Below are 25,519 nucleotides of genomic sequence, written 5' to 3' on the forward strand. Positions count from 1 at the left end.
AGTGTCCCCTCCCCGAGGCTAAAGCCCAGATGCCCCTGGCCTGCAGGCCCTCAGGAGCCTCCCCTGCCCCGCCCTGACCCCCCCCAACTTTAACCACGTCACCTTCCCACCTTCCTCTAGCCCCCTGAGCTTGTTCCTGCCCCCGCACTTCTCATGGCTGCAGCTTTCCTCCCCCAGAGCAAGACGTGGCTCCTCAGGCCGCACCAGTGCCTGTCCAGAGGACTTCTCACCGCCTCATCTAAGACTGGCTCCCATTCCCGTCTCTTCCCACGTTGCCGGCTTGGTCGCTCCTCACATCAGTTCTCATTCGTGGAAATTTTATTATAAAATGACAGTGTGGTTGAGCCTGTCGGCCGGAATGGGAACAGCGCAGCGGTGGGGCCCGGTTTGTCTGGATTCCCGCTGTTTCAGGGCTGGTACAAAGGCGGGCCCGTGGCGGGGGCTTGCTAAGTAATTGGGGATGAAGCGGAAGCACAAGGTGCTTGGTAAATACCTCTGCGCCTCCCTGTGCCCGGCCTGGCGACACCTCCCTCCACTGCCAGTCACTCCAGGTGCCCGAGAAACTCAGGGGTCAGGGGTCCTCCCTTCCGCCGCAGTCACCTCGAGATGTGGGCTCCTTACAAGTCGAGAGCACGTGGGTTTGGAATACTGTGAGCTCCGGCCCTCCCAGGGCCTCGGGCACCGTCCTCCCGCAGCCCCTGGGGTCCGGTTGATGGGGAGAGCCTGCGTGACATCTCTGTTCTAGGCGGCTCTGGACTTCGGGCTCAGGCCCTTCCCTGCCCCGCGGCAGCGGTCACCGGGCCAGCAGACAGGGAGCTGGGATGGCGAGGCACTGAGTATTCCGGGCACCTGCAAGCCCAGGGCCTGAAGTGAGTTGTGCTAAGCCGCTGCCGGGCCGGTCCTTCCTGTCCTACCGGTCCTTCTCCCGAGGCCACACGCTTTAAAACTCATCAGTAAGGGGCAGGCAGGTGGCCCAGCAGTTAATTGCATACATTCAGCTTCGGTGGCCCGGTTTGCCAGTTCAGATCCCACGTGGGGACGTGGCATCGCTTGGCAAGCCATGCTGTGGCAGGCGTCCCACTTATAAAGCAGAGGAAGATGAGTACGGATGTTAGCTCAGGGCCAGTCTTCATCAGCAAAAAGAGGAGGATTGGCAGCAGATGTTAGCTCAGGGCTAATCTTCCTCAAAAAGAAAAAAAACCTCATCAATAAATATTCATTACGCTCCGCAGAGAGAGCACGTAACCCTCAGGACGCCGGGTACAGAGCGGTGGCACCAGGCCAGGACTTCGCGGGTCCGGCGGGGTGCGGGGGCGGGCGGTAGTGTTGATAGGGCCAGGGTCCCGGGGGAGCGGAGAGGGGAAGCATGGGTCCGGGTCGGGAGAAGAGGCCGTCAGGGGTCCGGAAGGTTGGGGGAGAGAAGAGGGGGTGGGGGCCCCTGGTTGCGTCAATGGAGAGTGGGGCATGGGGGCGGGGCCGTGGGGGTGGGGTGGAGGCGGGGTCCCGGGGGCAGACTGGGGATCTGGGGGCGGGCAGGGTTCCAAAGTAACCCGGGCGGGGTCCAGGGGTTGTTATGGGCTGGGGGGCGGGGCGGCCGGCAGCTGGGCAGAGGGGCGCGGCAGGCGGGGGTGGGGCAGCTCGGGGGCGGGACGAGAGCGGCGGCGGGCAGGGCGCTCAGCATCCCGGGATTGGCCGGCGCCGACCCTCCGCCCCCGTATTTCGGCCAATCGCCTTCCGCCCTGTCTCGGCCGCTGGGTCCCCGCCAGGCCGGCGGGTCCGGGGGTCTTTTCTCTGCCCGCAACTGTTGAGGGTTCAGCTCCCCGCGCCCGGACGCGCCAGGCCCGCCCCTTTCCAGCGTGTCTGTCCAGGTGAGCACCCCTGGTCCGAGACCCACGCCATCCTGGGCGGAGGAGTCGGGCTGGGGTCCGGCCGTGGGTTCCCGGGTCGCCCCACTCCTCCCCCGGAGTTGCATCATCTGCCTGTGGACGCCGCGGAGCTGAGCCGGCGCCCCCCGCGCCCCGGACCCTCCCCCTCCAGCGCATCCAGATGGTCCTGAAGCCGGAGGTTCAGCGCCCACGTGGCCCCGGCCCCCACTCAACCCCCGCGGCTGCGGAGCGGTCCTGGAGCGCTGCGAGCGGGAGCGTCCAGCTGGGACCCGGGGAGGGAATTCTTTGGGAGATGCGCCAATCTTTGAATTTTCGCTGCATTTTGGATGGGAAGTGGCCGTTTCGCTAATTGCTCTTTCCCGCCTCTTGAATGGGGTGAGGGTAAACATTGACGGAGTTGGGCGAGCGGCACGCGAGGTGGGTGGCCGTGGGGAAAAGGGGCGCAGGGCACCCGGGGCCCTGTCCCGGGTACGTTCTCAGGGGGTGAAGGGAAGGTGCCCTGCGATCCCCCACATCTCTGAACCCTGGGCGAGGCGAGGCGAGGCTGAGCTGGGGAGCTTGAGGGGGCTGTGGGGGAGTGGCGGGAGCGCAAAAGTTTCAGCCTCCCCAGGATCACCTGGGGGTGACCCAAAGTGCCCCTCCCGAAGCCGGGTGACCCCAGCGGTGTCCAGATCGACTGCAGGGTCTCGATCTGCCTCCGAAAACCTCCCACCTTGTAAGAGGAGTGCTACCGTCCGCACCTCCGGCCCTAACCTAACCCTCTCGGCGGGCGGGTGCGCGCGTGCAGGGGGCAGCGTGCCCTTGGCGGCGTCATGACCCCGGCAGGCTCTTGCGGTTGAAGGCGCGGCCGGAGCCAGCCGGGCGGCGCCAGGTGAGGCCACCTTCCCGGGACGCACGTGCGTCCGCCCGCCAGGAGCTGTGGCCCGGGAGAGCCGAGCCCGGCCCGGCGGGCCGGAGCCCCCGGGTTCGCAACCGGGTCGCCGTGCGAGCGTCCCACCGAGTGCCTTTGTGTTCTTGCGAGACTGGGTCGGCTGCGACCTGTGTTCCCAGCTGCCCCTTACCTTGCCGGAGGTTGAGCCCGGCGAGGCAAGTAGCCAAAAAGAAGGCGCGCGGGTGCCGCGTCTACTGGGCCCGGCTACGCGGGATTCTGGCGGGGGTTGGGGTGGGGGTTGCAGGCCTCGGATGGGGAGGGAGGCGTAAGACGAGGGGGCTTTGCCGGATGGGAGAAGCCCCTCCCTGCGGGCCACCCGGGCGCACCCGGAGAGAAGTCGCTGTTCCGCTTAGGGTGGAGCCCTTTAAAAGGGCGGAGGAGAAGGCCGCGGGACATCCTTGCATGGCTTCAGGGGGACCCGAACCTCTGAAAAAGAAGAGCGTGATCCCAGACCAGAAAGAATCCCCGCTCTAGGACAGAAAGGCTGTCTGTGGGGCAGAAAGGCTGGGAGGCTAGATTCGCCCGGAGAGCCTGGTGAATTTGGAAGGGGTGCAAATGGCAAAGGGTAGGGAGGTCACTGCCTCCCTGTGGACAGGCTCTGGCCTGGGCATCTGTGGTCATCTGTGGGCGCTGGTCTGCATCTGGTCACCCGCGCTGGAAGAAGGGGAACCAGCTGGGGCCGCCTCCATCCGCCTGGGCCTCTCGACCTTTTCACAGCAAAAGTGCCTCCGAAGTGTCCTGGGGAGCAGAGGAGGTACAAAGCTGGGGCTGGGGTCCCTCCTGCTTCCAGGGTCGGCATCGGCGCTGCCCTTGGAGAACACCCTGAGCCACCTCCCCCAGCAGGAGCTCCTCCAAGCTCACAGGGCTCTAGAGTCTTTATTTTTTTGTCTTTTAGAGAGTTTTTAGATTTACAGAAAAATTGAGAAGGTAGCACAGAGGATTCCCACATCCTTGCCCCTCACACACAGTTGCCCCGAGTTTTAACGTCTTATATGAATGTGCCACCTCTGCTACAATTACTGCTCGCTACTGTTAACTGAAGTCCATCCTTGCTCAGATTTCCTCAGTTTCCTTTATCCTCTTTCTGCTCCAGGATTCCATCCAGGGCGCCTCATTACATTCGGTTGTCACGTCTCCTTCCCGAGTCTGAACTGGGGTGAATTGCAGTCCTCGGTCCGAGAGTGGTGGCTGCGTTTAGCGGTCGCCTGGCCTTCCTTCCAGGGTGGGGTCAGAGGAGGCAGCACAGGGTCTTTCCGAAGAAGAGCGGCCGGTCCGGAGTGGCAGGGCTGCAGCCTCACCGTTGAGTATGGGCCCGCCTTTTCTTTCCTTGTTTTGATTTGTTTCCTGTCTCATCTATTTTAAGGTTCCACATGATTTTTAAAAATTGCGATAAAATAGGCGTAACGCACAATTTATCATGCTAACCATATGTAAGTAGGGTTAAGTACACTCACAGTGTGCAGCCGTCAGCATTATCTGTAGCCAAAACTTTCTATCATCTCTAACAAAGACTGTACCCATTCGACAGTGACCCCCCACCCCAGCTGCTGGTGATCTCGATTCTACTTCCCATCTATGAATCCAGGACCTCATGTAGGTGGAATCATACAGTATGTGTCTTCTGGGTCTGGCTTATTTCACTAAGCAGAACCTTTTCGAGGCCCACACGTGTGGTAGCGTATATCAAAACTTCATTCCTTTTATTCTTTAGGGTGAAAATATATTTATTATATTTCCATTTCCCTCTTATTATTTCTATCATATAAATGTAGTCTTTTTAAAACAAGTTTAGTGAGATATCTTTGCCATATAAAAATGGTATGATGTAAGATGTCCAACTTGGTTTTTCTATATATGGTGAAAAGATCACTACAATCAAGGGAGGGGAATTGCTGAGTCTCATGGTAGTTCTGTGTTTAGCCTTTTGAGAAACCCCTAAACTCTTGTCGATCGCAGCTGGTGCCTAGGTTTTATGCCTGTTCTTGCTGAGCTCTTTGAATGAGTGGAGCCCCCGACTCAGAGGGGGTGGCTGAGCAGAATTCGCTGGATGCAACCACATCAGAGCAGACTCCTTGGCACTGTTTGAGGTGAGCTAAACTGACATCTCCACTCCCTCCCTTTGACAGTTCCCAGCATGCTTTCCAAGACATCCCAAGCTGAAGTAGGGTGTTCAGAATGCCCCCACCTCTCGGGGGTGCACTCGGGGAAAGGGGGCCTGGAGGAGGAGCCCCCAGAGGACAAGGAAGCCAACGAGTGCCTGTGGATCCGCCCAGATGCCCCCAGCAGGTGCTCCTGGCAGCTGGGAAGCCTGATTGCCGACTCACCGCATCACCATGCTCCCTCGTAAGTCCCTACTTATGATCCTAAGATGGTCAATCCCTTACCTGGAGGGGAAGAGTTTGTTACCTGGAGGCCACATAGCCAGGTAGACCTGGAGTGTGACCCTCCACATCACCACACTGCCTCACAAGTCCCTGGTTTATGATCCTGACACGGTCCATCCCTTACCTGCAGGGGAAGAGTTTGTTATATGGAGGCCACATGGCCGGGTGGACTTGGGGTGTGCCCCACTCCTTGTAATCACTCTGGGTGGGTGGTGACCTGGCGCTAGGATCTTTACAGATGAGTTGACCAAGGCCCAGAGAGGCCAGGGCTTGTGTGCCTGTGGCCAGCACCTAGGTCAGTGCCTAAAAAGAGCAGATGCTGAATCAGTAGACGGATGTGCCCAGGTCACACACTTTGAGTGACGGATAGGAGTGAGGTTTCCAATCCAGAGTGTCTGGCTGCACGCTCACGTTTGAGGTGTGTGCTCGTGTTTTCAGTAATTAGCCTCATGCCTGCACTTCTCTACATAACTCTAGGTCGTAACCATTCTCCTGGGCAGGAAATACTTTTCTATGGTGGGCTCTTTTCGTGGTTGCACAGAGACTGTTGGGTGAATAAACTAACTCTTAAGGCATCTGTTGGGCGTTTAGATGTTTGCAGTTCTCTTCTTGTGAACTGCAGTAGGAAACGCCACGTCCGTTTTGTCGGTGCATCAACGACTTGATTGATCACCTGCCATCGTTGGGCCATGTTCCAGGTGCAGGAGATCGATCGCGGGGAGGCAAAAAAGACACAAATGCCTGATCATCGTGAAACTCAAACCACGCTTGCCAAGTCTTAGGATGATCTTGATTTCCTTAGAATAATCTCCCAGAAGTAGGACGAAGGAGTCAAAGAACATGCCTTTTGGATGTCTGACTCTTACTCCGTATACACTGTTCTGCCCGTGTTTATGATCATTGATTTTAACATCCAATCTGGGAGTGGGTAGGGAGATGCGCTCCTCAGTGGGCCCATAATAGGAATGAAGATCTGCAAATCCAGACGCTCCGAACATTAAATGCCTCCGGATGCCGGCAGCTCAGGAGGCCGAGTTGGCTGCCAATGGGTGGGATTAGCCGTCACTCTGAAAGAAATGGGAGGAGTGGGCAGAAAGCCTGTGCGAAGCTGAGGTGTGGCTGCTGGGGACCGGGCGGGGGGGGGTAAGAGCCGCGGATCCCCCAGGTTTCACGTGAGCTTCTAACCCTCGGGCCTGGGCTGGAAAGACACTATCCTATCCAGGTCATAAATCCTGTTGCATCTACCCTTCACAGAGTGGTGGAATTAGCCCTCTAGAAAGCTCTGCAGGGGTTGCTGTTCCATCTAGGAAGCACGTGTCCCAGTTCAGGCAGACGGTTCTCAGGGAGCTGGGCTCAGGCTCATCTGTGAGGAGGACACTAGACCAAGGTCCCCTGCAGGAGCTGGTCGTAGGGAGCCTGATGGTGGGAGCAGTGACGGGCCTGGGAGCCTGGGGACGGCCTCAGAACTGCTACCTGGAGAGGCGGAAGGCTGCAGCTGTGTGGATATTGGGGGGAGGGGATTCCAGCGAGTTCCGAGGGAGGGTGGGTTTAGAAAGAGGACCAGAGTGGAAGCAGCAGAGAGGAGGGGCTGTGGAGGGGGAGGGCCAGGCAGGGCCCCGTCCCTGGTCAGGAGTTTGGGTTTGTTCTAAGATGCTGTGGGGTCGGCCTCCCGAGGCCTCCTGGGCTGTGAAAGTAATCGCAATGGAGGTAAGCTGACTCCAGGCCCCTCCCTGGTAAGTTCCTTCCTGGGGCTGCTGCCCTGAGCACCTCGGGCCAGCTTCTCAGGTGGCCGCCCCCCAAGGCCCGGTGCTCAGTGAGGACCCCAGACTTCTCCATGCCCTGCTCTGCAGCCACCTGCCAGCCCTGGGTTACTGCCCCACAGGTGTCCTGCCGCGGCTGAATCTAGTTGATGAATCAACCCAGGTGTCACGCCGAGGGCCTGGCCTCCCTCCAGGGCTGGGGTCAGGAGCCCTTTGCCCCAGGCCCAGGCTCTCCGTTCCCCCTACCATCCCATCCGTCAGCTCTCTTTGCCAAGCCTGCCTCCAGCGTGCCTTGGGGTGTCCGTTCAGCTCCTCGCTACCTTGGAAGGATGCAGTGGATTCCAGCTCTGCGTGTAGCCACCTATGTGGGCCAAGGGGTGGAATGCAGTGTTCCCTAGCTGCCGCAGGGCCCAGGGGAGCTGGATCACCACCTTAGGGGTTGCGCAAGGAGGCTGCTGGGTTAAGGGGTTAATGGGTTCCTGTGCCGGAGACTGGGGTTCCCTCGAGTTTGAGAACCGCGGAAAGGTAACTGAGAAATCAGGGGGCTGAGAAGCTAATGCCTGTCCTGAAATGCAGGTCAGTTGTGCATCTTCCCAGATGAATGTTTGGTGAGCGCATCCTTGGCACAGACGGGGAGAGAGTGTGGAATTGACAGCGGTCCCTGAGGGTGATGACAGAGGAAACTTCATGGGGGCCATTCAGGAAATGCCCGTGTCACAGTCGCACACACATAAGATGCTGCCCAGCTGCAGCTGTCCCACCCTCACCTGTCACCTGCCCCCAGCTTGTCGGGTGGAGGAACCTGGGGGGAGGGGACTGGTCACTGGAATGTGAGGGAGACGGCCCGTGAGGAGGAAGCCCACTGTGACCCTGGAGGCCCCCCCCCCGGCTTTGTCCTGACCCTGACCCCAAGGGCGACAGTGACCCCGGGCAGGGTCTTTGTTCACACCGTCCGTGTCCCACCCTTTCCGAGTGAGGCCAGGCATCTGGGTGGCTCTCTGCAGCCCCCGTCACTGCCTGGTGACCACACAGTCTGAAGGGTCTCTGCGCTGGGGTTGCCACCAGTTTTTCCATCAAAGAAGTGGGACATCCCAGGGCTTAGGTGCCGACAGCTGAGAGGAATTGGAGGTCCCAGATGGACGGACCGGGGCCTGTTCTCCTGAAGTCAGTGTTCATTTAGTTTACCTTTTTTTGTTTGGAAATAATTTAACACTCACCAGAAGTTGCAGAAATAATAAGTCCTGTGCCCCGATCACCCAGCTGCCCCCGATACCGTCCTAAGTGACCGCAATGCATTTTCAAACCCGGGGAACAGCGTCGGTGCGGCTGCGTCACCTGAGCTGCAGACGCTGCTCGTTTCCGTAGGTTTCCAGGCGAGCTCCCATGCTCATGCGCACGTGTGTGTGCAAATGTGACTGTGACCTTCCATCCATGTGTAGGTGTGTGTCCTTACCACTCAGCTCCCACATCAAAGCCAGTTCTTTGATTTATTTCTTGATTCATTTGAAACAATGCGCTGGACAGCCAAGGCTGGTCCTGTTTTCATTTGTTATCTGAATAATCATAGATTCCTCCGTTTTAGGACAAAAGCCCCTAAAATCTTGCCAGATATCCTGCAGAACATTGGGGATACCCCCATGGTGAAAATCAATAAGATCGGGAAGAAGTTTGGCCTGAAGTGCGAGCTCCGTGAGTACTGGGATCCTCTGTCCTACCCTTGGCCCAGCAGCGACTCAATGGGCCTGGGTGGCGGGGGCCCCTCAGACCCTCCTGGGGGCAGAGAGGCCAGAAAACCAGCTGGTTAATGAAGGACTGAGACACATCAGGTACGATCCGAAAATGGTCCGACAGGGTGACTGAGCTGGCCGCTCTGGGACCAGGTTTCCCGTGAACCGTGCCCAGGATGAAGGAGAGAGCGTTCCAGACCCGGGACGCGGAGGAGACTGGCCCTACTCAGCTGTGGCAGGAGGGGGACCCCAGACCCGAGGAGCGGCTGTTCCACCTTAGACTTCTCTGGGGAGGATAGACCAGCTCCTGCCGGGCTGTGGGACCACGGGATGGTCTCAGGCATCCGCTGGGCAGAAGTGGTTATCTCTGTTCCTCTCATTTTGTGGGCACAGAGAGGTCATCTGTCACTTATGAGGCAAAGAATGGGAATTTGGGGGCGTGTCTGGCCTTGTCCTAGGTGAACAAGGGGGTCACCTGGGAATCTTACCTCAGTCATATGGGGAAGGGGCTTCTTTGCAGGAAGCTGTTTCCGGGAACACAGAGGGTGGGGGGTTTCCTCACCGACACGGAGCCCCAGTAGACTTCAACTTTGTCACAGAGGAAGTGGCAGGTGAAGAGGCCACAGAGGAGGAGCAGGAGTAGTGGGCTGGGCAAAGTGAGCTGGAGGGGACAGACCAGAAGAGCGTGGGGTGGGCATGAGCAGGCCCTCAGGGTCGGCTTGTTGGGAGTGGCACCACCGGGGGGAGGGCTACAGCCATGATGGCTGGTTCCCCTGGGGCATCATCCTCAGATGATCCCCCCAACCCTCTGGAGAGAGACTCTTCTGAGAAGCAATGAGCAGTCCACACCCCCCGGCACGGCTGGACATGCAGACTGCATGAATGGCCCCAGGAGACCATCCCAGCCCAGGGGCGCCTGCTCTGTGCTATTTATCAGATAGTAGAGACCATTAACTAGTGCCCAGTGCAGTCGGCCTGCTGCATCAGCTTGGCAGTAGCCCCTGAAGTAGGTGTCAGTGTTTCCACTTTACAGATGGACAAACCAAGGCTCAGACAGGTCAGCGCAGATCCCGGCTGCATGCTGGCCTTCCCAGGGGAGAGCCAGAATTGTCTGACTAAGTCTTTCCAGTGTGGGAGCTGGAAAGGTCCTGGGCGTGGGTCCTGCTGAGGGGTCAGGCACTGGGGAGCCCACACACATGTGCACACATGCACACTGTCCCTGCCGGGCCCTCTCCTGCTTCTGGGAGAGAAAGTCTGTCCAGTGGTGGGATTTCAGAAACGAGGACGAACTAGGAGGGAGGTGGTTTTCCTTTGCTGTTGGCCGGCCCTGGGTCCTCCCAGTCTCGTGGGATGCAGTGTCTCCCCCTTTACAAACACGGCATCTTTCTAAGGGGTGGGAGGGTGTCCTCCCACAAGGAAAGACAGAAGCAAAGCCCTGGGCCCAGGAGAGGATGTCTCGTTGGCCAGGTCGGGGAGAGCAGAGAGCCCCGTGTCACTGGGCATTTGTCCCAGGGGAGGAGGACGATGGGAGGAGGCCTGCAGGGTGTGCAGGTCAGGAGCTGTGATCCAGGGGCCGTGGCTGCAGGATGTCAAGTCTTTGGCAGGGCCGTTGGGTATGGCTGGGCCGTCTGCCCCACATTCAAGGGCTCAACTCAGCGGCCCTTTCACGCCAACAAGTCACTGTTGGGACTGGGCTGCCCCTCGGGAGGGGGGTTCTGATCCATCCACCCAGCGGGGGCTCCTTGGGATGCTTCTGTGTCATCCACTTGGAGTTGCCACGTGGTCCAAGGCAGGTGGGATGGGCGGGTGGGAGAGGCTCCGAGGGGCCAGCACCCTCATGCAGGTGCAGGTGGGAGGTGGCAATGGAGAGGGGACAATTTACAGAACCAGAAAGACCCGGCCTGTCTCTGCCTCCTGGGGGGCGTCAGCTACTGGAGAGGGAGAGCAGGACCAGTCTGGGCTCACGGCCTCTTCCTCCTTGTGATTCCTCTCTGGCTCCCAGTGGCCAAGTGCGAGTTCTTCAACCCGGGCGGGAGTGTGAAGGACCGCATCGCCGTGAGGATGATCGAGGACGCCGAGCGGGCTGGGATTCTGAAGCCTGGGGACACGATCATCGAGCCGACATCCGGGAACACAGGTGGGTGCTGAACAAGCCAGGAGGTCCCCTGGCCTGGGGTGACCTGCTGCCACGTGCGCTGGCTTCCTTCCTGGCAGCTTCCTCAGCCCCTGGTGTGCAGGAGCCCGCCTCCCTGACGTCTTGCCACCCAGGCCTGCGTCGATGATGTTGGGGCCTTCACGAGCAGCTACGCTGGGACTGAAAGTGTGTCTTCATGTCCCAGAGCGGAGGTGGCAACTGCCACAGCCTGGGGGCTCAGCCAACCAGAGAGACTGGTTCTCTCACAGTTCTGGGGCCTGGAGTCCGCCATCCAGGTGTCTCCTGAGGCCTCTCCTTGTAGACGCCGTCTTCTCCCTGCGTCCTCACCTGGTCGTCCCTCTGTGTGTGTGTCTCCTGGTCTCTTATGAGGACACCAGACATATGAGATTAGGGCCCCCCGTATGATCTCATGTAACCTTGATCGCCTCTTCAAAGACTGTGTGCAGATGCAGTGACACTGGGGTGCTGGGGTTAGGACTCCAGCGTATGAATTTGGGGGACACAGTTCTGTCTGTAACACTCTGCCGTCTAGCCCCCTGAGTTCCTGTCCTTCTCTCATGCGAAATACACTCACTCCCATCTCAACAGCCCCGAAAGGTCCTAACCCATTCCGGCATCTACTCTAAGTCCACAATCTCATCTAAATCTCATCTCCATCAGAGGGGTGAGACTGGAGGCGCCATTCATCCTGGGCGGAATTCCCCTCCAGCTGGAAACCCGGGAGACAGGACAAGTTATGTGCTTCCAACATACGGTGGGGGGCCGGCGTGACGGACGTTCCCATTTCAGAAGTGAAGGAGCGACAGGTCCCAAGCGAGTGTGGAACCCAGCGGGCGGACTCCATTAGGTCTCCAAGCTTGACAGCCATGCTCTTGGGCCCAGCACGCTGTCTCTGGATGGTGGCCCTGACCCCTCTGGAACCAGGGAGGAGGCACCTCAGGCCTGTGCCCTCTGGGCCAGGGTGGGAGTGGAAGGCTTGCTGACCTTTAATCCCCTCAGGGTCATTTGGTCTCTCGAAGGATCCTGCATTTTCACAGTGAGCTCCACCGTGTTGGCTCTTATTGCTCTCGTTGTGTGGGTTTCATCATCTCCTGCAGTGCTCAGGACCCGGCCTGGACCCAGCCACAGCTGGAGGAATTGGAGTCCACCTGCGTTCTCCCCTCTGCTCCTCCTCTCTGAGCTCACTCGCCTCTTTGTTTCTACCTCCAGCATTCTCTCTCCTCCCCTCACTGGGGGGCAGAAGTGGATGACGTGGGCATTTCTGGGATCCTGCAGGGCTGTTTCCCAGGCCTTAGGGGCTGGGGGTGGGGCTGCAGGTGCACGGGGCAGGATCCAGGGGTTCCGTGGTCCCTCTCACCCCGTGTGTTGTCCCCAGGGATCGGGCTGGCCCTGGCTGCCGCCGTGAAGGGTTACTGCTGCATCATCGTGATGCCGGAGAAGATGAGCATGGAGAAGGTAGGCGGGCCGGGTGGGGCTGTCTCCCAGGGACCCCTGCCCCTGAGCAGCAGCCTGGCAGGCGGATGAAGGCAGCGGCTTCCTCTGCAGGTGGACGTCCTGCGGGCCCTGGGGGCCAAGATTGTGCGGACGCCCACCAACGCCAGATTTGACTCCCCTGAGTCGCACGTGGGTGTGGCGTGGAGGCTGAAGAACGAGATCCCCAATTCTCACATCCTGGACCAGGTGAGGCTTGGGGCCTGCGGGACATTGTGGGCGTTCCCGACGGGATCTCTGTCGGCGTTTGGGGGTGGGGCCGCCTCTCCAGGATTGGGGCTGCAGAAGTGACTGGTGCTCAGGCATGTGGGCGCTGGCTTCTCCTGTCCGGGTCAGGTCCTCTGGCATGCAGCTGGCGGGATGAGCCGAGCCCGTGGCTCTCTCTGTCCGTGCCAGCCTCCGCGGGCTCAGTTCAGCATGCTGGCTGGGCCTGCCCTTTGCAGAGGCCCTGAAGCTCTCTACAGGCATAAGATGCATAGAAACCTTTCTGCCGGAAGCTCTTCTGTCTCACCCATTTCACTTCTGGGCTAATTCTGGAATCGCATCTTCTGGAGAGCTGGGTTTAATGCTTTGCACCTGCTGAGGGTCCTGAAACTGCCTGTGCCGTTGGCCCCTCTCCTTGAGCTGCTGGGCCCCCTGTGGCCTGCACTGAGCTGTTTGCCTGCTGTCCTGGGGCTGCTGCCGGGTCAGTGTATTTCACCTCCCTCATGCCCTCTTTGCTCTCTTTCTGCACAGTACCGCAACGCCAGCAACCCCCTTGCTCACTACGACACCACTGCTGAGGAGATCCTGCAGCAGTGTGACGGTGTGTATTTCTGTCTTAACCCCTCTGTCCATCTTGACTGCATCAATCCCTGATTGCCTGGGAGAGCACAAGTCACTTACCCTCTCCTTGGTAAACTCCTATTCATCCTTCCAAACCCAGCTCCGATGTCTGCTCCTTGGGAAATGCTCTGTAGAACGTTTCCCTAGAGCAGTTTCCTCCCTCTGTTGTGCTCTCTTGGACTTTGCCTGGCCTCTCCTGTAACACCAGACATACCATTCGGTCGTATTGATTTACCCAGCAGACTGTCCTGCAGACCCATGGGACCCCCACGAATGCAGGGTGCGAGGTGGTCCAGGCTGGTGCTGGGCTCACAGCCAGGGCTTCAATTACTGAACGGCCCTCGGCGTCAAGCCCCAACCTGGGCGCTGAATTCAGCCTTCGGGTTTACTGGTCTCTGGAACCGGGGTGGTGACGTCAGCGACTGGCTGACTCTCTGTGTGGACTTGCGTCTCTTGGGAGCCTTTCCTCACCTCGGGTGCCCCGGCCCTCGGGGTCGTGATGTTCTTGGACAGGCTGTTTCCCTGGGAGATTTTAGGCAGAAGTTGCTGGGGTTGGCAACGGTTTGGAGCCTGGTGCTGGCGTTGGCCCTGAAGTGCAGGCTCGTTCCTCGCCCAGGAGCCAGGCAGCAAAGTCCAGGCATCTGCTGCCCCGGGCTTCATGTGTGAGAATTCCTCCCTTTGGCACAGCCTCTGCCCGGCACAGGTGCCACGCCGACCTGTCTGCAGGAGGCCGAGCCGGCGCCCTGCAATCGGAGAGCAGGATGGTTTCCGAGCAGAGCCCGAGTGCCTGAGTGTGTTTCCCTTGATAATTCAGTGCACTTAATCCCATCGTCCAAAACCGAACAGCCTAAGACGGTGCACAGCGAAGAGCCTGGCTCGTCCCTGAGCCACCTGTGCCCTGTCCCTGTGCCACCATGCCTCTGGACGGGCTCTGTGGATCCATAGCAAACCAGGAGGATTTCGGTGGCTGCGTGTCGTTGAGAAAAGACTCAGTGCAAGTCACTGGGTCCCTGTCACTGTGAATGCTTTTTAGAGATAAAGGACTGTGATGAGAGGCTGTTGACCTCTGAGAATAGTTTATATTTTGAACTTTTTGGTAACTTGCCTTCATTTTGGTTGAGCATGTTTTCAGTTATTATTAAGAGTGGTGGGCCAGCCAGGTTCCAGCCCGAGAATGTTCTCCTTGATGGGCTCTCCTCCCAACAGGGAAGGTGGACATGCTGGTGATCTCAGCGGGCACGGGCGGCACCATTACGGGCATTGGCAGGAAACTAAAGGAGAAGTGCCCTGGATGCAGAGTGAGTGAGCGGGGTGGTGGGGGCCGGGGAAGGCACGCGGCCCTGCCCAGGAGAGGCAGGCTGGACGGCCTGCACTGCCCACCTGTGGCTTGAACTGCGGCTGGGGCTCAGTCATCGAGTCCTTGGCATTGGCCCCCTGAGGGGCCTCTGCGTTAGAGCTGAAAGTGCTCGTTCCTGACGTTTCTGCCTAGGCAGCCTCGAGTCCTATACGGGGTGTGTATCTGCACCTGCCTGGGAGATAAAGGACCCAGTGAACCCCTGACCCAGATTGGGAGAGTGGATTTGGGTGGCCTCCAAGGATCATTCCAGAAGCTCTAAGCTCTTAGGCTCAGGTCCTGCGGCTGCCCACCTGGGGCTTTGAGAGTCGGGGAAGGGCCTGGATTTGAGGCTGAGTGTGGACCTGGGAGGGCTTGTGTCATACCCAGCTCATGTGCTGGGCCCATCTTCTCCCTCTGACGGTTCCTGTGCCATCCAGGAAGAGCTCTGTGTCAGCACCGCCTCTCGTCCCTACGACTCCAGGTGTCCCCTGGGGTGGTCTCTCAGGGCTGTCCTGGGGTGCCCTGCACAGGAGGAGCTCCCCTGGGGAGCCGCTTCCCCCCAGCATCCCCTGCGTGCCCCGAGCTGGACATTTACCTTGTGATCTCCCAGGGCCTGGGCCTGGGTTTCTCAGTTTGGAGTCTTGCCCCTGAGGCCTGGGAACAAGGCCCGCATCCCAGAGACAGATCGTTAACTGGCACCTGTTAGCGGCGGGCTTGGCCGCCCTGATGGTTGCTGGGCAAGTCCAGGTGCGACTTTTGCCAGACTTGATCCCTCCTACCACCCACCCTGCAGATCATCGGGGTGGATCCTGTAGGCTCCATCCTGGCAGAGCCTGAGGAGCTGAACCAGACGGAGCAGACGGCCTACGAGGTGGAGGGCATCGGCTATGACTTCGTCCCCACGGTGCTGGACCGGAAGGTGGGTGGCCGGAGCGCTCCCTCTGCAGGGCGGGTGAGGTGACCAGCCGGCCCTCAGGGCACGCCTGACCACAGGCAGCCGGCCCAGCTTTCCTCCCGAGTGGGAACAGAGAAGTGAGCACTGTGGCAGCAGGGAGAGGAAGCGTAGTCTGCAAGGTCCAGACTAGGCAGCAGGCAGTGCTGTACTGAGTAGGTGCCATGACGCCGCTCAGCAAAGACGCCAAGACAGCTGGCGACCAGTGTGCAGCCCTGTACACAAGGCATGCCCCTGCAGAGGGAGGGAGCGCCGGGCAGTGGGGCAGGTGAGCAGGAGGGTGGGGGAAGTAATGACCCAGGACAGGCTCTTTTTAAGGACCCTAAATGGTGCTTCGGTCTGAGGGACCTACAGCGGACCCTGCAGGGACACCAGGCCGTGCAGTGCAGAGGGGCGGGCGCGGTGGTTTTAGTTGCTGTGTTGCAACAGAGAGAGGTAGAGTTCTGGGTTTGTGTACGTGAGTCCCGGATTCCAGAAGAAGGGCTGCGTCCACTGAAGGTCGCGGCCGCCTGGACCAAGGTCGTCTGTGAGGTTGCAAACATGGGCTGTGGGGCCCCCACCCCCACCGCACAGCTGCCCGAGCCACTCCTGAGCCCGTCCCCTGGGTCCTGCCTGCAGGTGGTGGACAAATGGTTCAAGAGCAATGATGAGGAGTCCTTCACCTTCGCCCGAATGCTGATCTCGCAGGAGGGACTGCTGTGCGGTGAGTGGCAGGCGGGCCCGCTGTGGGGTGGCAACAGGGTGCAGAGAACAGACAGGGTGCTGTCCATCTGCCCTGGCCCTTCATAAGGTTGGCCTGCCTTTCCTCCAGCTCGAGGCTGGGTCACCTGCACTGGCGTGGGCAGGAGGCCATGGGGCAGGGGCATCGAACGCCCCTCCAGTGTGTGGAGGAGAAGGGTCCATATTCCTGGGGTCCCTGGGGTGCACATGCTCTGTTTTTGATGTGTAACACCTTTTCTGGGGAGGGGGGCATGGCACCCAGACCTGAGAGGGTAGGAGCAGGAGATGTGAGGGGGCTGGGGTCTGTGACCTGCTAGCCTGACAGAGGAAGTCAGCTGCTGGGGCCTTGGCTCCCCTGCAGAACGGGCCCTGGAGCTGGGGGTGAGTGGCATTGGCCCCGCCCCCCCCCAGGACTGTCCTGGCAACATGGGCCTCTGTGCGGTGGGTTTTGGGGTGAGGCCAATGCTCTCGGGACACGTTGTTTTCAGTCAAGACCAGCACTGACCTTGGGGTGGGGTCTCCCCATCCACGGGGGTCCGGGGCTGGACTGGGGTGGGAGAGGCTGGAGGGTGTGGTCACTCGGGCGTCTGAGCCGGAAGGAGACGGGCAATGTGCCCATGCACTCTCCCTCCTCTGGGAGCCCCGAGGCCCGTCCGGGCCCCACAGGGAAGAGGCTCGACCTCGATCCAGGGGACTTGCGTGCGAGAGGATGCACAGCGAATCCGCTTTAAATCTCCGCGGGGAATATAGCAGGAGGTCATTTGAGATGTGCCTTCGCTCCGTGTCGTGTCACCTCGGGGGTGGGGACAGAGGAGATGGAAGGAAATCGGCCCTCAGTGTGGCCGGGTCCCTGGACAGCCGAGCCCCAGTTTAGAGATTGGAAACCAGCCCCTGTGATTGGAAAAACCTTTCCAAAAGGATGTTGTTGTGAAAAGGCAACTTTGTTCTTCGTAGTCGTTGCCCGTGTGGTGCTCCTGGTGTGTCCCCGCTTCCCGTCGTCAGTGCACATGGAGCCTGAGCGTGGATGCTGGCAGCAGGCCTGCCTCCACCATTTAGGAGGAAGGGCCCCTTTTCCTGCGGGGTGCACTCTTGGCAGCTCCATCGCGCCTCCTTAGCGCGGCCCAGAGGGGCTGCAGGCGCGTGGCAGAGCACAGTCACCTCTCGGTATCCGTCCCTCTGCCTCTGACCCAGGCTCCTGGGCCGGGGACGGCTGGTCTGCAAAGTGGGGAAGGGCGTCGTCTGCCTGGCGGGCGGCTGTGGGCAGTCAGTGACATGAGGCCGTGCTGGGCTCCTCAGCGCGGCCCTCTCTGGTGCTCGGGTGGGTCTCGTGGCGTTTTCCTGGGGGCACCAGCCCCGCCCTACTGAGCGGCGTCCCTTGGCTCCAGGGGCTCTGTTTCCTTGGGGAGGGTTTAGTCATGAAATCCTGAGCAGACATGAAACTCAGGGGGACGAGAGGCCCATAGCTGGATGGGGAGGAGCTGGGTCCTCCCAGCACGGAGCCCAGCGCCTCCTCCAGAGGCAGCCACGGCAGCAGGTTCCCCGCGGATCCCTCCAGCACGTGTCCGGGTGTGCAGGCGTGCGTGCAGATGCGTGTGCACACATGCACACTGCAGTCTGACTCACGACCCCCTCGGCAGGTGGCAGTTCGGGCTGTGCCATGGCCGGGGCCGTGAAGGCCGCCCAGGAGCTGCAGGAGGGCCAGCGCTGCGTGGTGATCCTGCCCGACTCGGTTCGCAACTACATGTGAGCCTCCCTCCCGCGCCGTCCTTGGAGCTGTCTCCGCTCCCTCTGTGCTCCCTGAGATCCGACAGCAAGAAGGAGGGCGGGGTGGGGGTCCGCGGGTCTGGGAGCTCTGCTTTTCCCTCCGGGCCCCTCCAGGCTGTGGGGCTCATTTCTTCATCCAACCTTGTCCCCTTGGGTCTAAGAGCCACGTTTCAAAGGCAGCTCACGTTCGCGGTGGCAGCGGGCACGTGCCTGGCGGAGCCCCGTGTGCAGGCGGCTCTGCTTCCATCGCAGCCCCGAGCCCCCCTGCTCTGAGAGCCGCAGCCGAGGGAGGGGGAGGGGGCGCCACCCTAAGCGCGCCTCCTTGCCACCCCTACTCGCTCCGTGGTTTCCCCTGCACCGGCAAGGAGGGCCCAGCGGGGGTTTCGGCGACCCCTCAGAACCTGCTGTGACATGTGTGTGCCCGGCCTCTGAGGCCCTTCGCGTCTGCCGGTGCCGAGCGCTGTGCGCTTCGGGTCCAAACTCGCTGGAGCGCAGGTTGCGCTCCTCATGTGGCAGCTCACAGCCTCCTGCCGTGAATTCCTGTCCCCTGGGTGAGGGCCCTGCCTGGGGTTACCAGCTGAAACTGAGCGACTCTAGCTCTGCAGAAGGCCTCGGGCCAGTAGGGGCCAGGACCTAAAGGCCTACTCCCGCCTGCCCTCCCTGCCCCCCGGGGCTGCCTCCTGCCTGCACCAGCTGCAGGGCTGCGTGTCTCCAGGGACCTCGGTGGTGGGGTCCAAGTTGGGTTCCCAAGGGTGGAGGCATTCACATCTGGGTGCCCATCGCCAGGCTGCCCTGAGCTAGGTTCCTGCCTACCCTGCTCAGTGCGTGAGAACGCCCATTTCCCCTTTTGCTCAGCTGGCCTGCTGTGCATGCACACGTGTGTGTGAGAGAGTGAGTGAGTAACAAAGTGTGGGTATGAGTGTGGTTTGTATGTGAGATGGAATGAGTGTATGTGAGAGATATAGAGTGTGAGTGAGAGATAGAGTAGGGGTGTGCATGGGAGATGGAATGAGTGTGTGAGATGGAATGAGTGTGTGAGAGTTGGAATGTGTGAGAGATGGAGTGTGTGTGTGAGAGATGGAGAGTGTGTGTGAGAGATGGAATGAGTCTGAGAGATGGAATGAGTGTGTGAGAGTTGGAATGACTGAGAGATGAAGTGTGTTTGTGAGAGATGGAGTGTGTGTGAGAGATGGAATGAGTGTGTGAGATGGAGAGTGTATGAGATGGCGTGGGTGTGAGAGATGGAGTGTGCATGAGAGATGGAGTATGTCTGGGATGGAGTGGCTGTGAGAGAGATGGAGTGAGTATGAGAGATGGAGTGTGTGTGAGATTGAGAGTGTGTTTCTGAGATGGAGTGGGTGTGTGAGATGGAGAGTGTGTAAGATGGAGAGTGTGACAGAGAGGGAGTGGGTGTGAGAGATGGAATGAGTGTGTGAGATGGAAGGAGTGTGTGAGATGGAGAGTGCGTAAGATGGAGTGTGTGAGAGATGGAGTGTGTGTGAGAGATGGAGTGTGTGAGAGATGGAGTGTGTGAGAGATGGAGTGTGTGAGAGATGGAGTGTGTGAGAGATGGAGAGTGTGAGATGGAGTGTGTGAGAGATGGAGTGTGTGAGAGATGGAGAGTGTGTGTGAGATGGAGTGTGTGAGAGATGGAGTGTGTGAGAGATGGAGTGTGTGTGAGAGATGGAGTGTGTGAGAGACGGAGTGTGTGAGAGATGGAGTGTGTGAGAGATGGAGATTGTGTGAGAGATGGAGTGTGTGAGAGATGGAGTGTGTGAGAGATGGAGTGTGTGTGAGAGATGGAGTGTGTGAGAGATGGAGTGTGTGAGAGATGGAGTGTGTGAGAGATGGAGATTGTGTGAGAGATGGAGTATGTGAGAGATGGAGAGTGTGTGAGACATGGAGTGGGTGTGTGAGATGGCGTGTGTGTTCATGAATGACTGTGTGCTCACTCAGCATGTCTTGGTGGTGGGTTCTCTGCTCCCTACTCCCTTGGTCCTCGGTTTACCCTGTTAGGGTAGGGCCATGGCAGTCCCCTGGCCTGCTCTGGTGTCCTTTGACCCCAGGTGGCACAGGCTCCGTCTGCCAGAGTGGACTCGAGTGGGGCTGGGGCAGAGACCCAGGGAGCCCCGGGCGGCCTGATGGCAAAGGTCCCTGGACAGAACCTTCCATGCTCTGAGCCATCCAGCCGCAGGCCTGTGTGCCCTGGCTGACCAGGTGCCCCATCGACCCGTGGGTCCCAGCTGGGGTCTCTCTGGAGTCTGGCTCCCAGGCCTCTCCCTGGAGCCCCAGCCAGCTGCTTGGGGGTCTCTGCTGGACCTGCGGGGTCCGGGGAGGAGTGCTGGGCTTCCCCTGAGAACCATGTGCCCTCAGCCTGGGCAGAGGCAGTGGTCAGACCCTCTGTCCGGGCCCTGGTGGCCCCGGCACCTGCAGGTCCAAGTTCCTGAGCGACAAGTGGATGCTGCAGAAGGGCTTCCTGAATGAGGAGGACGTCCTGACGAAGAAGCCATGGTGAGCATGCCTCTGCGCAGAGGTTCCACCCTGGAAACACCTGTGGTGTTTGCAGACACGCGTCCCTGGGACCTGGGGCCCCTGTGCTGCGCCCCACACCTGGCGGGTCATCCCCGCGGTCCGCCTCTGTGATGCTGCCTGTGTGTGTGAGTGTGTTTGTCCCTGACTCCCGCCCCCCAGTTCATGGCCCTCCCTGCCCTGCCCACTTCCCTCAGGTGGTGGCACCTCAGAGTCCAGGAGCTGAGTCTGCAGGCTCCGCTGACGGTGCTGCCCACGGTCACCTGTGAGCACACCATGGAGATTCTCCACGAGAAGGGCTTCGACCAGGCACCCGTGGTCGATGAATCGGGGTCAGTGTTGGGCACCGCCATCCGAGCTCTGCCCACTGGGCTCTGCTGGGACCTGAGCTCCACGCTCCTCTGTGTCAGCGATGCTGGGCAGGGCAGCCGTGTGGACCCCACAGCTGCCTGGCTGACCCTGGTCACTTTGCATCAGGATGTCCTTGCATGAGACCGCCCATTGGATGTCTTGTCTCTGGGCACTGGCGGGGCGGGGGGCCTGCCGTAGTGACCCGTAGGGCTTATGCCCCTGTGCCGGCCTGCTGCACTCACTGTGTGCATGCAGGACGCAGGCGGTAGATAGTGGCTTCACTCTGAGGCTGTCAACACAGGAAGGCCTGCCTGGGAGACCACCATGTGGGTTCCCTGGGACCGTCCCTGTTCTAGCCCTGAAAGTCCCGTGTCCCAGGACACCGGTGGGCTGGTCACCCTTGACACCTGTCAGAAGGGAAATACCCGAAGGACTGTTTACTGTCTCCACACGCTGGGGGCAGCTCCAGGGGCAGGCGTTGGTCCCCGCGGTGCTCCCGCCGCATGGAGGCACTCGGCAGATACTTGCTGAATTCTCAGAGGAGTTAGTTCCAAGTTTGGCCAAAGACCTTGCTTGGACGCGGAACGTGGCCGTGGGTGTGTTCTGCTGTTTGGGGAGAGGCCCCTTCAGTGACCGCTGCCCCCTGCCCTCTGCCCCCGGGCCCCCTGCTGCAGGGTGATCCTGGGGATGGTGACTCTTGGGAACATGCTGTCGTCCCTGCTCGCTGGGAAGATTCGGCCATCGGACGAGGTCCGCAAAATCATCTATAAGCAGTTCCAACAGGTACGGGCTCCGTTCCACTCGAGCCGTGGGCGCCTGAGATCCGGCTCTGTCCTCGAAGGCACGGCGCAGCACTTCCCATGCGAGGGGGCCGTGTCCCCAGCCTTCAGCACCATGTAGGGTGTCAGCAGGCTGATGCTGGCTACACCTCCATCAAACCCATAAATCTGAGGACTCGCCCCTACTTTGCAAATGGAGCCGCTCAGGTGGGGAGGGGCTCTCATGGGGGGGCTCACCAGCGTCCACTGTGTTTCTGCAATCCCTGGGGGTCATTAGCAAACCCAGCCCGGGGACCATCCTCTCAGCCATGTGGGGCATCAGCCAGCGTGATTGTTTCCATAACGTTTGGCCCTAATTTTTCCAGGGCATGCGTTCATTTAAGAATACCTGGCGTGCCTAATTATTTAGTAAGAACGAGAATGTTCCGGAAATACGGGTGTCACCCCTTGCTGTGTCAGGGCTGGTCAGACCACCTGGTCATCCTGAGACAACGGTGGCCACCCTCTGATGGGCCTGAGCAGAACCACCTGGACGCTGCTCTTGGTGTCCCTGAGGGTGGGGGAGTCAGGACACTCTCCCAGTGGCACCTGACATTTCATAACCATATTCCCCTCCCACCTGCCAGTGAGCAGCATTGGCAGCTTGTTGGCTGTTTGGGGTGTTTTAGGTCTTATTTTGGCTTTGTGTGTGTGTGTGTGTGAGGAAGACTGTCACTGAACTAACATCTGTGCCATCTTCCTCTCTTTTGTATGTGGGGTGCCACCACAGCATGGCTGATGAGCAGTGTGCAGGTCTGTGCCCGGGATCTGAACCTTTGAATCCTGGGCTGCTCAAGCAGTGTGTGAACTAAGCACTTGGCCACTGGGCCAGGCCCTTGTTGGCTGTTTCATATCAGGAAGGCTAAGGAGTTGAGCCCAAATCTGGGAAGGAATTTGGTTTTCCTCATTCCCCGTCACACCCACAGCTGACATGTCACCAGAATCCATGTATTTCTCACCATCTCCACCCCCGCTGCCCTCGCCTCTCGCGTGGTCCCTGCAGACCCCTCACCCCTTCTCCTCCAGCTCCTGCAGCTGGAGAGACCACAGAAGACAGGGGCGGGTCCTGCTCTCCCGGCCCTGGCAGCCCCCTGGGAGAGGCCCTCGGCCTCTCCTGATTTGGACATGAATGTACACCCACGAAGCCATCACCACATTCAAGAGTGAACGTCTCCGTGGCCCCAAAGGCTTCCTCGTGCCCCTTGAGCCTCCGCCCCTCCCTGACCCCGTCCCTGGGCACACTCATGTGCTTCCTGTCACGGTAGACGGTGTCTGCACACAGCCCTACGTGTGGACCCCTTGCCTGGCTTCTTGCACGCAGCACGGTGTTGAGACCCATCTACAGCGAGGCGTGCACACTGTCCCTCACTTTCCGTGGCAGAGTCCGGTTCCCTTGTGTCTCTGGCCTTCGTGTTGATTCTCCACCGTGTGTGCCCGGCCCCTCCCTCAGGGAAGGGCTGAGCCTGCGCTCCTGCATCCCGCATCCCGGGACCAGGCCTCCTCTGGCTCCGCTGCCCCTCTCTGCCGGGATAGGTCTCTGCTCTGGTGGGCGCTGCGATTTTCTGTTTTGTTTTCAAGCTGGCAGAGCTGAGGGCCAAAGGGCAGAGCTGGCGGCCGCAGCTGACGCCAAAGTCTGTGTTTTGTTACCTGCATCAGAGGCCAAGTCACACCTCCAGGGACACCTTCCTCCAGGGCATAGCCAAGCCCCTAGGCCCCGCTGGGCTCCAGTGTTGTCAAGACCCCGGGCTCTCAACACAGGGGCTTCCATGTCCTGTCACTGAGATGCTAGGCCAAACGTGTCAGGGGCCATGCTGTGCCTGCTCTGCTCTGGGCACTGAGGGGCCGGTGCGGATGGAGGAGACAGATGTCCTTCAGCGGGGAACCCAGGCTTCCCTGTTCCAGATCCTGCCCCCAGGAGAATTGGGCACCACCATATAAACTCGGGTGGGTCCCCTCTCCTGGGCACACCCACCCTGCTCAGGCTGGGCCCTTCCTGCCGCCCCCTTGGGGTCTGGTCGCCCAGCAGTGGGAGGCGTAAGGAGGTCCCCAGGAGCCGTGGCTCTCCTCACCCCGTGGTTCTCCCAGGGGCAGGAGAAATCTAGACTCCTGTGGTCTTCTGACCCCATCCAGCATCTGATGTAATAAAAGCGAGTGTTGGGGGGAAGCTGGTCTCCAGAGACTGAGGCCGTTGTGTGGGGGCTCAATGGCCCTCTGACTCGCAAATGTGTCATCACACTGTGTAAAGCCTGCTGACCTTCACCGGGCCCTGTAGCACACTGTGTTGCACGGGGACATCGCCCCCGTCGCCAGAGTTGAGATGGGAAGGGCGCCCAGTCAGGTTCCAGGGCTAACTGTGCTTGGAAGTCACCTTGGGGGTTGTGTAGCCACGTCTGATGGGGAGCCCTCACTGCCCCCAGGAGGGGGTCATCCAGCCTTTGACCCTCCCCAGAGAACTGAAGCAGGGAAGGCCACGGGGCGGAGGACTCTCCAGGTCCAGGGACAGGAAACAGGTGACCAGGTGTGGCCTGGGGCTTCACTGCCCGTGCCCTCCGTCTGTAAATACCTGTCTAAGGACCTTGAACTGTGGCCGGTGGTGAGAGCGGGTGGGGCCCCAGGCTGCCCAGGTCTGCCGGTGTGCATCCCCTTCACAGTGCTGGGTGGGGAGTGGAAAGCTCGTTCCATTTGCTCTGTCCCCGCCTACTGCTTTCTTTGCCCTTTGCGTCACTCCAAACCAGAAAGATCTCTGGAAAAGAATTATGGCCTCAGACGACTTCGACTTGCAGAGATGTCGCCTTAAGCCTGATTGAAGGTTTAAGAGGAGGGGATGGTTTCTGTCCTCACCTGAACCTACTGCCGCCTGTGCTCTGACATGTGAAATGCCGGGAGTGAGACGAACACCCTCCCGAGGGCAGGGAGGCTGGAACCGGGGCGGCCTCCTCAGACTTATTTCTCGAAGATGGAGACACAGACTGGGGGCGCGTCGGCCTCTCCCCAGTAGCAGACATCCTCCCTCTGGGCATCTGGTCACTGTGACTTCCACTTCCATGCAGTTGGGCCGAGAGAGGGGCCCTGGGGTCAATCCCCTCCCTGCTGCCCACATCCCCAGGGTCTTTCCTGAGTGTGAGCTGGGCCAGGCACTGCAGGCTGGGCGCTGGGATGTTGGGGGAGGAAGGGGTCTGGCAGCCTTTCCCAAGGGGATGGCCACACGTATCCCCACCAGACCCAGTGGAAGGATCAGGGCCTCTGGGTCAGTTGGTGGTGACCTGTAGGCTTGTGTTCAGTTTCTAAATCAGCAAGAGAACCTTCTGGAACAATGCCCACCCTCTCCTGTTGCCTAGCTGCGCTCCCCTGGTGAGCGCTGACCACGGCTTCTCTTCCAGATTGTCCTGACTGATACGCTGGGCAAGCTCTCGCACATCCTGGAGGTGGACCACTTCGCCCTGGTGGTCCACGAGCAGATCCAGTGTAAGTGGGACCAGGGGGTGGACAGCGGCCTCCTCAGCACCCCTCTGCAGGCCAGGGGTGCTGTCCTGGTTCTGGGAAGGACGAGGCTCGTAGGAATCAGGAGAACTGGGAGGGTCCTGGGGCAGCCCGCGTCCAGCCCCTCCCTGGTCCTTGGCTCCACAGCGTGGGGCCAGGGCTGGTCAGGAGTTGGGGGGGCTGCGGGTATGTACGCCCCACCACCCGCCCCTTGTGCATGGCTGCAGTCAGAATGTAGCCCCCGAGAGCACAGGAGGGCCTCCAGTGTCCCAGGCCCCCCAGCCTGGGTGGGAGGGTTCTTCCTCTTTGTCTCGCATTTACTTGTATTTGAACATCTCCAAGAAAAATGACAGGTTCTCGTCTCACAGTCCAGAAATCAAGTCTCCTGGGACACAGCTGTGCTTGATTTC

General features: G+C 59.9%; 1 protein-coding gene across 10 annotated transcripts in view; it reads left to right on the forward strand.

Annotated features, from left to right (window-relative positions):
- The first annotated feature begins 1,663 nt into the window (after positions 1 to 1,663).
- Positions 1,664 to 25,519, forward strand: part of LOC106829923 (cystathionine beta-synthase-like protein) — a 37,062-nt gene continuing 13,206 nt past the window's right edge. For 3 of the 10 annotated variants that reach the window (XM_070488958.1, XM_070488954.1, XM_070488957.1), the window contains exons 1-15: positions 1,739 to 1,868; positions 4,944 to 5,160; positions 8,544 to 8,650; positions 10,691 to 10,825; positions 12,219 to 12,298; positions 12,389 to 12,523; positions 13,070 to 13,139; positions 14,366 to 14,457; positions 15,289 to 15,414; positions 16,066 to 16,150; positions 17,805 to 17,910; positions 20,365 to 20,442; positions 20,658 to 20,792; positions 21,486 to 21,594; positions 25,010 to 25,094. In XM_070488958.1, the coding sequence (XP_070345059.1) occupies positions 4,952 to 5,160; positions 8,544 to 8,650; positions 10,691 to 10,825; positions 12,219 to 12,298; positions 12,389 to 12,523; positions 13,070 to 13,139; positions 14,366 to 14,457; positions 15,289 to 15,414; positions 16,066 to 16,150; positions 17,805 to 17,910; positions 20,365 to 20,442; positions 20,658 to 20,792; positions 21,486 to 21,594; positions 25,010 to 25,094 (1,552 nt within the window). In that variant the 5' untranslated portion in view covers positions 1,739 to 1,868; positions 4,944 to 4,951. Of the gene's footprint in view, positions 1,869 to 3,910; positions 4,122 to 4,773; positions 5,161 to 8,543; positions 8,651 to 10,690; positions 10,826 to 12,218; positions 12,299 to 12,388; positions 12,524 to 13,069; positions 13,140 to 14,365; positions 14,458 to 15,288; positions 15,415 to 16,065; positions 16,151 to 17,804; positions 17,911 to 20,364; positions 20,443 to 20,657; positions 20,793 to 21,485; positions 21,595 to 25,009; positions 25,095 to 25,519 lie in introns of those variants that run through there. The other 7 variants (XM_070488960.1, XM_070488959.1, XM_070488951.1 and 4 more) reach the window with 6 other exon arrangements.

The sequence above is a fragment of the Equus asinus genome, chromosome 18, assembly GCF_041296235.1.
Source record: "Equus asinus isolate D_3611 breed Donkey chromosome 18, EquAss-T2T_v2, whole genome shotgun sequence".
In the NCBI taxonomy this organism is placed as follows: Eukaryota; Metazoa; Chordata; class Mammalia; order Perissodactyla; family Equidae; genus Equus; species Equus asinus.